At 37.4% G+C, this 12,289-nt stretch overlaps 1 protein-coding gene across 10 annotated transcripts in view; it reads left to right on the top strand.

The window, feature by feature from the left end:
• Positions 1-12,289, top strand: part of LOC106461959 (ski oncogene-like) — a 71,781-nt gene that overhangs the window by 12,737 nt on the left and 46,755 nt on the right. For 8 of the 10 annotated variants that reach the window (XM_022389070.1, XM_022389065.1, XM_022389072.1 and 5 more), the window contains one exon: positions 6,741-7,883. In XM_022389070.1, the coding sequence (XP_022244778.1) occupies positions 6,921-7,883 (963 nt within the window). In that variant the 5' untranslated portion in view covers positions 6,741-6,920. The remainder of the gene's footprint in view (positions 1-6,740; positions 7,884-12,289) is intronic. The other 2 variants (XM_022389069.1, XM_013921828.2) reach the window with 1 other exon arrangement.

The following is a 12,289-nucleotide window of genomic DNA, read 5'->3' on the forward strand; positions in this document are numbered from 1 at the left end:
GTATTGACATTGTTTAATATAATCTGCCGTACAGTGTATTGACATTGTTTAATATAATCTGCCGTACAGTGTATTGACATTGTTTAATATAATCTGCCCTACAATGTATCGACATTGTTTGATATAATTTGCCGTACAGTGTATTGACATTGTTTAATATAATCTGCCCTACAATGTATCGACATTGTTTAATATAATCTGCCGTACAGTGTATTGACATTGTTTAATATAATCTGCCGTACAGTGTATTGACATTGTTTAATATAATCTGCCGTACAGTGTATTGACATTGTTTAATATAATCTGCCCTACAATGTATCGACATTGTTTGATATAATTTGCCGTACAGTGTATTGACATTGTTTAATATAATCTGCCCTACAATGTATTGATATTGTTTAATATAATCTGCCCTACAATGTATTCACATTGTTTAATATAATTTGCTGTACAATTTATTGACATTGTTTAATATAATCTGCCGTTTCGGACACGCGCTATATTTTTGATAATAACGTCTTGAAACCCATGAACTGATCTCGACCACGTGACAAAGCATGTAGAAGAAATGTTTACGGTGCACGATTATGTGAAGAGAGTTTATCATTTTTATCATTAAACTGGTAAAAAAGCGTAAATATTTCTTTAGTGGACTCAAGCTTTCAGAATAAATGATCGTGTTTCCAAGGGAATGTTTATCTTTCTCATTCCAACTTCCAAGATGCCTTTCTTTATTTTAAATTTCTAGTAGAATTCCAAGCTGGTGCCAACATCTTATGTTCGTAGAGATTATTCGTTACCTAGGTTATGGTTTCAGTTTTTTTTTTTACCGTTATAAAAAAACTGCAATGTGTGTTACGCGTAATTAAAATCACCTGTCACAAACGCTCTCGTGGGTTGCCTGCGTGCACTTGTTCTGCCATTCTTCTTTAATCCTCCTTCTTCGGGTTCTGTGTGATTTATCTTCAACTCTCATCCGAACCGAGGATGATCGGCCCCCCCTCTTCACGTATAAATACGAAACGAAGAATACCTTTCACTCGGAGCACGTACACGTAGAGTAACCGGGGCGAAACTTCAAAGCAGTCCCGAGGATATTTTTGTCACGACCCTCATCAATCGTCATTAATATTCTGTAGAAAATCTCCGTGTTTATTTTGAAAATTTGAGTTTTAAATGTGAGAGACTGGAACACTGCATATTCCTGTCAAACATGTTTTCTTTCTGTAACTAGTTTATATATATATATATATATACGTTGTTCGATTTTAGTTTGTGCCATGTACTGCTAAATGTTTGTTTGTTGAAGTTCGCGAATATCTACTCGAGCGCCATCTGGGCGCTCAGAATTAAGGGCGGTTATGCCAGATAGCCTTTTTGTAGTTTTGTGCGAAAATTTAAAACAAACAAACAAAAACAAGTGGAAATCCTCAATAGCGGCGGCACTTGAAATTCTTTAGGCCTTTTTTTTTCCTTTTTATTAGCTATATTTTTGTGCGCTAGCATTACCAAGCGTGGGGGCGCGCGTATACCCGATTCAATTTTATTACTCATCAGGATCTCTACCAGCCTATCCTCAAATTGAAATTATTTTAGGCAGGATTAGAGTAAATTAATCTATGAGGGTCGCGGGTTCGAATCCCCGTCCCACCAAACATGCTCGCCCTTTTAGCCGTGGGGGCGTTATAATGTGACAGTCAATCCCACTATTCGTTGGTAAAAGTGTAGCCCAAGAGTTGGCGGTGGGTGGTGATGACTAGCCGCCTTCCCTCTAGTCTTACTCTGCTAAATTAGGGACGGCTAGCGCAGATAGCCCTCGTGTAGCTTTGCGCGAAATTCAAAACAAACAAACTAGTCACAAATTGCAACAAAAAATTGCTTCGATTATGTTAATTTCAAACCTAAACGTGCGATTAAGGAACGACACCAGGATAAATTTGGTTTTCAATGTTGTTGTTTTCTTTGTGAAAAGCTACACAATTGCTATTCGCACTTTGTCCACCGAGGGAAATCGAACCCCGAATTTTAGCATTATAAGTTCACTCGCCTACCTGGGAGCATTTTCAATCGTTAACACACAACAATTACGATTTTCATTCTATAAAACAATAATTAAGTTTTATATTCTGTAAAACGACAGTTACGTTATATAATATCTGTGGTGTTTTTGAGTCCTTTTAAATCACCAAACAGTAACGTAAAATAATTTAGGTGTGTGAATAATGTTAGAGCATTGTGCCTAATTTATTATTCGATATTATAAATCGGACCAACCGTTTAATGATTATATATATATATATGTTCTGTTTATATGTATAGCACTTATAAAAAAATTTTAAAAAATCAGATAATTCTTAGTAGAATGATTTGACTTGTGTAATTACAAGAGCTCCAGGCAATTCCAATTAAATGAGCTCCACGCAAACCTAATTACAAGAGCTCAAGGCAATTCCAATTACAAGAGCTCCACGCAAACCCAATTACAAGAGCTCCACGCAAATCCAATTACATGAGCTCTACGCAAACCCAATTACAAAATTTCCAGGCAAATCCAATTCAAGAGCTCCAGACAAATCCAATTACAAGAGCTCCAGGCAAATCCAATTACAAGAGCTCCACGCAAACCCAATTACATGAGCTCTACGCAAACCCAATAACAAAATTTCCAGGCAAATCCAATTCAAGAGCTCCAGACAAATCCAATTACAAGAGCTCCAGGCAAAACCAATTACAAAATTTCCAGGAAAATCCAATTCAAGAGCTCCAGACAAATCCAATTACAAGAGCTCCAGGCAAATCCAATTACATGAGCTCTACGCAAACCCAATTACAAAATTTCCAGGCAAATCCAATTCAAGAGCTCCAGACAAATCCAATTACAAGAGCTCCAGATAAATCCAATTACAAAATTTCCGGGCAAATCCAATTCAAGAGCTCCAAGCAAATCCAATTACAAGAGCTTCAGTCGGTTACGGAGCACGATATGGACAGGACAGAAATGATATACGCAATAAATATTCGAGGAAATACTGCTAAGAGAGCATCGAATGTTATTTATGAAATTAAAAAAAACAACATAAAACATAATTCACGTTTTGGGTTTTTTTATGAAAGAACATGTGGAATTTGAAATATGAAATGACAAAAACTGTTTTTGAACTATTTCGTCACGCACCGAAATACATTCTTTCTTTTTCTACATATTTATATAACGCAGTGTATGATTGACCAAGCATAGGCCTGTGGCCCCCCCCCAAAAAAATGGGGTCCCAACTCCTCCATACTCGTCTTAAATTTTGACTTTTGCGAACAAACAAATTCATAGCAAAAAAATAATATGATGTAATAGGTTATAAATGCTGCATAAAATCGTATCTCTCGCACTAGGCCTAAGGGAACTTGATTAAATTTTTCATTAAAAAAAAGGGTAAAATGTTTTCTTATAAAATCATGAAATGAAGTATATTTAATCAACGCCCCCACAGTGGTAAGTCTGCGGACTTATACTGCTAGAAACCCGTGGTGGGCAGAGCACAGATAGCCCTTTGTGTAGCTTTGTGCTTGATAACAAACAACGACATTTAATCAAAATAATAAATCTTAATTACAATATGAAAAATGCAGAAACTATATAAATTGTAATTTCTTGGTGAAGGCAAAGTATAGGACTCGAGTATTCTTAGAACTGGCCGCTTTAGGACAGGATCCGGGGTGTCCAATGGGTAATCCGGCCACGATATAATGACGGATTTCACATATAAATATTATGTGATCAAAAAAACTAGATATTCAATCAAATTTTCTCGAGAAAGAAAAGACAAGACATTATTTATTCTATCGTCACATACGTTTTGTAATTTATAATGTCAGTTAATTTTGTGACCCCCCCCCTCCCCCCCCAGTGGCACAGAGGAATGTCTGCGGACTTACAACGCTACTAGAAAGTGGGTTTCGATACGCATGGTTGGCAGAGCACAGATAGCCCACTGTGTTTCTTTGTGCTTAACTTCAAACAAAGAAAAATGTGTTTTGTGATTGGTGAACTTAATTTATTATTGGAAAACTACGCATTACTTGCACGCATATTCTTTCTTTCATATCAATGGCCACGTCATGGCATGGCCTTTAGTGGTTAATGTGCCGGGCTGCGGATCGCAGGGTACAAGAATCGAGCTCACTAACCACACTCCGCAGTTTGTGGGCTCGTTTGAAAAAGGCCCGGCATGGCGAGGTGGTTAGGGCGCTTGACTCGCAATCTGAGGGTCGCGGGTTCGAATCCCTGTCCCACCAAACATGATCACCCTTTCAGCCGTGGGGACGTTATAATGTGACGGTCAATCCCACTATTCGTTGGTAAAAGAGTAGCCCCAAGAGTTGGTGGTGGGTGGTTATGATTAGCTACCTTCCCTCTAGTCTTTCACTGCTAAATTAGGGACGGCTAGCGCACATAGCCCTCGTATAGTTTTGAGCGAAATTCAAACAAACCAAATTGTTCGAAAAGTGAACTCCAATACCACTATTGGGTTAGGACTAGCCGTGTAGGTGGTGAGTGCTGCGGACAGTTGCCCCCACCCCACCCTTTGGTTAGCAATTCTAAATTAGGGACGGCTATGTTTGAACTTTGAGGTCTCTGACATGACTGTTTTTGCCATACGTCACATTAGATGCCATGCAGGTTAAACTAGTAAGTCACGATATCCCGGTGGGACAACGTTAAGTCGTCGGATTTGCAAAGCTACAATCAGGGGTTCGATTCCTCTCGGTGGACTCAGCAGATAGCCCGAAGTGGCTTTGCTATTAAAAACACGCACCAAGTCACGTCATTACGAAGCATAAGTACGTATTCTACTTTTGAGTCATTTAAATTTAGTGTTTATGACAAAAATTAATATGATGAAATAGATTATCCTAATTTTGAATTCTAGAAGAGAAGGAAGGCGGCTAGTCAGTATCACTTCCACCACCAACATCCACGCTAATGGATTAACTGTCACTCTTATAACGCACCCGCACCTTTAAAGTGCGGGGAACATTTTGTAGTGTTGTTCGTCCTAATTTTGAATTCTAGAAGAGAAGGAAGGCGGCTAGTCAGTATCACTTCCACCACCAACATCCACGCTAATGGATTAACTGTCACTCTTATAACGCACCCACACCTTTAAAGTGCGGGGAACATTTTGTAGTGTTGTTCGAATTTGAACCCTGCTCGCCAGCTCCGAAATACAAAGCTCTACCAAACGGCCAACACGTGCCCTAAGACTTTTACAACTATATACAAAAATGCATCTCCTATTTTTATCTGTTCAGTGGAATATACAATAGGAAAAAAAACAACTTTTAGGAATGTTAAGTTTGTGTCATAACAGTAAATAATGTTCTGTGTCTGTGTAGCTTTTGTTAAGCCTACTTGATATAGACACCGAAACATAGTATGTGCGACACCTATGGAATTTTTTTATCACTAAAATAATTACGCAGTAAATTAAATAATAATAAAACAACAAAAAGTAATACCTAAAAAAATGTTTGCTACAAAATTCAAGCCTATTTGGGTTGAGCTCAAAACTATGAGTGTATAAGCATCGTTAGAATGGGAATTTAGGGTTACAAACGCATTAAATTCTCTCTCTTTTACATTTAAGATATTTAGAGTTCTAATACGACCAGAAAACTACATCTATCATACTTAGCTAATATATCTGAAATAGTGGCTAACTGCGTTCTTTGCGGTGTTTTATTCTGAATCGGTGTTGTTGAATTAAGTATTTCATGGACAGAAAGAAAAAGAAGGTAAAGAAATAAAAGCAACAGGTGTTTCCAAGTGTAATTGTAAATCAACCTATTTCACTTTGCTTCGCATGGTTGAATCTTGGCTGTGAATTTGAGCATTGTGTGCTACAACCGAAATAAACCAGACGAGCTTCTTGGTCTGTACGGGTTTGGGGCCAATAAGAGAGACAACCAGGTCATCCACATGGGGCCAGCTTACGATCAGCGGATTCACCACTCTTCCATTACAATATATTGCCTTTTTTTTTTTTTTGTTGGCTTACTTGGGGGTTTCCTAAGCAGCTGCATACTGTTAAGTTTTAACTTCCCTTGGTATATGCTGACGTTTGTATTTCCTATACAATCAACCCACGATCGTAAAAAATTTTACGACCAAGCCACGAACATGTAAAGAGCCTTATTTTCTGAGAAAGTGTAACAGTGACTGGCGTATACTTTCCCATATGCTCAACCTCTTAGCCATTATCTATACTCTTATCAAAGAGTATAGCGCGCACTTCTCGTGCCCTAAGTCTCAAAACGATGTATGCAAAATAAGAAAAACATCAAATTTTTTTTTTATAAGTAGTCGATGAAATAAACTGGTCGTGGATGACAGTGACAACAACAAAGTAAAGAATTATCTTAAGTCTAAAAGGAAAATATTTTTTTAATGTATTGTTATGCAGTATTTTTTAATAATGATAAAACCAAAGACATTTGGTGGTATTATTTTGACTTGTCTGTTTCTCACGTGACTTGGAAGTGCACCTGAAACGATAAGGACAAACGATTCAGAACAGCAAACAGACGAAATGACGTGTACGAATAGAACGATTGTCTGTGTTTTTAATATTTTGTAGTTAACAATATATTTTGTGTCCAAGTCGTGTTTATGTTGATTTTAGAACACGAAACTATGAATATTTTTGTATCTATTTGAACTAAACCAGTTATCTTGTTTTTATTAGACAGATTTTGTTATCGTCCGGGGGGTAAGTACAATTCCAGAACAGCCGAGAGTCTAAGCGCTGTTTGTTCCGGCCATTGGGAAAAGACATGGCATGAGCGATCCGAGAGAAGCGGACTGCAGGCGAGATGACTGCGTTTTGTCCGATTCTTCTGTAACTATATCGCCGTAGTTGAACGTGATGGAACACTCATCGTCTGAACTGTGTACGCCACACCTGAAGAAGGTTTTAAAGAGTTATCAGGCTACAGCAGCGGCAAGTTTACACGGACCGAACACTTTAATGGCAACAACATTAGAAGTATCGTCACCGACGGATAAAATGGGAATCGTGACGGTAACAAGCAAAGAGATATCGGGGCCATCCACTGCCAAGGCGGAAAAAAAAGCCTCATCAGTCGACCAAAAGCTTAGTAAGGATTATGATCCATTTCTCGCTCCTCCACCTTTTCCAATTCAACAACCTCCGATTTTCACACCGCCAGATAGGAGTCGCTGCAAAAGATCGGAAACAATATTAGAAGGTGAGACCATATCGTGTTTTATCGTCGGAGGAGAAGAGCGTCTCTGCTTTCCTCAAGTGTTGAACCCCGTGCTTCGCGATTTCAGTTTACCACAGATATACAGCGTTTTTGCTGAACTGAATATTCACTTCTCCAGTTGCACACAAGAACAACTTGAAATTCTCAAAGTAGGGGGAGTGTTACCATTAACTGCTCCAAGTTGTGGCCTCATTACCAAGACTGACGCCGAAAGACTTTGTGCGGTACTTTTTCATAATCAAACGGTCGGGACTGTTCCGATATCGGAAACGAAGCCGTGTGATAAACGTTTATTTAGTTTCAAAGTTTATCACGAATGTTTCGGGAAGTGTACTGGAATTTTAACCCCTGATTTATATATTACACCGTACACAAAATGTATCGAATGTGTGGAATGTCACGGACTGCTGAGTCCTCAGAAATTCGTAAGACACGTGCATCGTTTCAGAGAGAATCGTACGTGTCACTGGGGGTTCGATTCAGCCAACTGGCGGGCTTATCTACTGCTGAGCGAAGATCAGGATAATATTGGACGGCTTCAAGAACACCTCGAAGATGTGAAAAGAAGGTTCGACTTTTCAAAGGCGTACACAAAGCAACAGGTAAACTATGTCGAAAAGTTTGTTTTTTTTAAATAATTTAATAAAATTAATTTTCGCTTAAACGTTAAATATCCCACTTTAGTTCTAGGCCTAGCAGTTTAAAGATATTTGCAGAACATTTATGTGAGATATCATTCTATAATTGTAGTGAATTACATAAGACTACGGGTATTTTTTTTTGCATCAACAATGAAGACTGTCATATATGAACGCGTTACCACAAATCTTGTAATTTATTTCTGTACTAATATTCGAGAAGTCCCAGATGGGCCCGGCATGGCCAGGTGGATAAGGCGCTCGACTCGCAATCTGAGGGTCGCGGGTTCGAATCCCCGTCCCACCAAACATGCTCGCCCTTTCAGCTGTGGGGGCGTTATAATGTTACGGTCAATCCCACTATTCGTTGGTAAAAGAGTAGCCCAAGAGTTGGTGGTGATGACTAGCTGCCTTCCCTCTAGTCTTACACTGCTAAATTAGGGACGGCTAGCGCAGATAGCCCTCGTGTAGCTTCGCGCGAAATTCAAAAACAAAACAAGCAGACAAGTCCCAGATATTGGGTGATCTATTTTTCTCCGTAGACCTACACAACAAAATACGTTCAATTTTTTTTTATAAACCCCAGACAAATTTTGGAAAGCTGTGTTGTTGTTTTTTCTTTATCGACAGGAAGTTTCGGTGAGGTAGTATTTTGATGACGTAGATTAGCTTGTGCTGTTCGAAACTATTAAGTAAGGATGAATTGACGAATTTCGTTTGTTTTTATAAAAGACTCCATGCCGTCTGCCACCATTTTTAGAACCACGTACTATATTTATTTTTAACTTTCAAATTAAGTGTTACTACTATGTCTTAAAAAGTCTTAAAGAAATAACTATTTAAGGGTAAAAATTATTACTAAACATTTTTAAGCACTGTAAGGTCAGGTACGTGAATAACTATTTAGTGTTTTTTCTAAAACTCCCCCTAGTAGCTCGGTAGGAAAGTCTCAAGTCATATAACGCTAAAAACTGGATTTCGATTCTCGTGGTGGGCATAACACAGATAGCCCACTGTGTAGTTTTATGCTTAACAACAAACAAACAATGTTTTCTAATTTACTGTTGTGACGCTGTACTTTCGTTTTTGGGTTCTTTTAAAGTATCTGGTTAATATAATTCAACGTCTAGTCCATGTAACAATAACAAATTGGTTATATTTCTTTAAGGTTACTGTACAGGCTTTTACACTTTGCAAGTTGGTGTAGGACCACGTTTAAAGTCACGGTAACTGCACTACACTAACGTAAAAATCAACTTATTTACACAAATTACTTCAATATGCGCTATATCTAATATAGATCCGAAAACGTAAACACACGGACTAATTCACTCTACCAGCTAGAAAACAACTCAATCTTCTCGATGCTTCACTACAAGCTAACTTAGCCAAATTAACTGGCTCGGCCGTATTTATAATCTAGGTTCATAGTTTAATTAAAGATTTTCCGGACGTTATCTGGGTGAACATAAAACCTAGAAAGTTTGTAAACTTTAAAAAGTCATGGTATTTGAAAGAGAGGTAAGAAAAATTGAGGGAAATTAACCCAGAACCTCGAAAAATCAAGAAAGTTGTGTTCCCCCATTCCGTTTTGTTTTATAACTTACAAACCATCCGTCTTGGCAGTGTCAGTTATTGGTCTATTTTAACGATCAGTCGATGTATATATTATGTGGTGATAACTAGCTCATTATCTACATTTTTTGTTAGAATATTCGTTTATAAACACAATTGTAGGATTTTATTGTTTATTATCAAGTTCCAATGTTCGTGTTTGAGTATCATTTTTAGGTCCGGTGGTTAGGGCGCTCGACTATTAATCTTGAGGGTTGCGGGTTCGAGTCCCCGTCACCGAACGTGTTCGTCCTTTCAGCCGTGGGAGGCGTTATAATGTGACGTTCAATCCCACTATTCGTTGGTAAAAGAGTAGTCCAAGAGTTGGCGGTGATTGATGTTGACTAGCTGCTTTCCCTCTAGGCTATCAATGTTAAATTAGGGACGGCTAGCGCAGATAGCCCTCATGCAGCTTTGCGCGAAATTCAAAACAAACGTTTGTTCCCATTGTGAATTTTAAAGCCGTGCGGATAATTTAATATACATTAAAAAAATCCTTCATTGATTTGTTCCAAAATATAAAACGATCTTGTAAATACCTCTTCTAGTTTTGTCTTATATATTTTGCTAATTTATTTCTGAAATTTTCTTTATGGTTTCGTATAATTTTTCTTTCAAAAGAGGCTGTTTCTCATTTGGAGTCAGTTACATGTAAGAGTCAACGAACATTTAATATCACAAGGAATAGAAATTATACTGGCATGGCCTGATTGTTAAGGTACTGTTTCGTATTGCGAATTTGAAATAATCCGAAGCCGAGTTAAATAATTTAAATTTTAATATTTGAACTGTACCCTGGATTTAGTGTCTAGAAATATGCCGATATTTTATTTAATTTGCGTTATTTGTCAACAAGATTGGTTCACACCGTTTTTGTTTTTTGACACAAATACGTTTTAATATATATATATATACACACACAACACTGTAATTTACAATAGCAACAATTACGATTAGTTATTACAAACAGTTTCATAAACAAAAATTTCACTAACTTACAAATAACCTAAGATCTTCCTAGTTCAGAGTCTCCTTGATATTCAGCGAGTTAACTTGAAGTCGATGTACGTACAATTGCCGAGAAGCTAGCTAGCTTTGTCAGACACTGAACTGTTGGACCGTTGAAGTAAGATAATATTTTCATAACACCACTAATATCCGATGAGAATTCAGTAATACTTTCGGAAAGATACTAACGTCTGATAAGAATCCAGTAATATTTTCGGAAAGATGAGAATTCACTGACGTTCGAAATTTATAACTGTTCCTGGTCAAATGTTGTAAATTTTCCGGTTGATAAGGGTTAGCAAAATCAGGGTTTATATCGTATACGTTATAACAGTTTCTTAGCAGACTTAAGTATTCTCTTCTTTGGCCTTGGTCTTTTTATACGAGCGGGCATTGCTTTTCTCGAACGTTCGGACAATACTGAACTATATTTATCCGGTTACGGAAGTGGATATATTGTTGATTCTTGCTTTCACGAATATTCTACAATCTTGGAGAATTGGCGGGAGTTTCGCCATACGTAACTAACACTGTGAGCTAGGCGCGTTTTTACATATAAACTCAATCCCAACAAACGTTGTCATTAAAATAAATATATAACAAATTCGTAACATCGCAATACATATCTGACACTATAAGTTACGCATATTTTTAAATACGAATTTAATACGTTCATATTAAAAATAAATACATAACAATAAATTCGTTACAGTACTTAAGTCTCAATCTGTGGGTCTAGGGTTCGAATCCCACCATCGTACAGCGTTTCGGTCGTGGGGTAATTATAATATGACTGTCAATCCCACTATTTGTTGGTAAAAGAGTAGCCCAAGAGTTGGTGGTGGGTGGTGATGACTAGCTGCCTTCCTTCTAGTCTATCACTATTAAATTAGAGACGGATAGCTCAATAAATATCGTATATATATATATTCTGAAGTTTTTATTACTCTTATAACAAGATTAAAGCTAAAGTAACGATACTTAGGAAAAGTTAAATGTGTCGTACGCGAGCATATGGAAATCTGGGAAATCTGAACTTTTGCCCGAAAAGTCTGTGAAAAAGTTTTTGAAAGAATGTGGTTACCCAGATTATTCAACTCGAATAAAAATTAAAGCTGAAAAAAAAAAGTATTATCACTGTGAATTATTAGGGTGTGAGAAATTGTATATGTTATCAGTTGTGTTTGCTGTTTGAAATATGTATGCTGTTTACAATGCTAAAATTAGTGATTCGATTCCCCTCGATGTGGCTTTGCTGTAATAAAACACACACACACACACACGTGCCTTCAGAACTGACTTGGTAGTTGAAATTGATTCACGTTACAGTAGAACGCTACTAGGGAACGCTGTGCAACCGTTTAATTTTTTGCTGTAATTAAAGGTGTTACTTTTAATTAATATTTATTTACGAATATCACGCATTCGGTTATCTGTGGAATCAAAGTGAATGTGTTGTTCCAGTTCTAGTTTAAAATTAATGTTAATGCCATAACAATGGTCAAGTGATATTTTCTTTTTTAGATATGTCAGATCAGAAGAGGGCGCATAAGTAGTTCGTGAATCAGAGGTGTAGATTGCAAATTAAAAATGGGGGCCTAAAGTTTATTTGAGCGAATGAAACGAAGACCCTGGATTCTGGATTAAGTTTCTTTTTTTTTTTTGCATTATCCTGCTTTTCCAGAAAGTCATTTCCCTAATTTTGATGCATTTTTTAGTGGATTGGAAATCCCCCCCCCCCCCCCCCC

This window comes from Limulus polyphemus, unplaced genomic scaffold (assembly GCF_000517525.1).
Source record: "Limulus polyphemus unplaced genomic scaffold, Limulus_polyphemus-2.1.2 Scaffold1067, whole genome shotgun sequence".
Classification (NCBI taxonomy): Eukaryota; Metazoa; Arthropoda; class Merostomata; order Xiphosura; family Limulidae; genus Limulus; species Limulus polyphemus.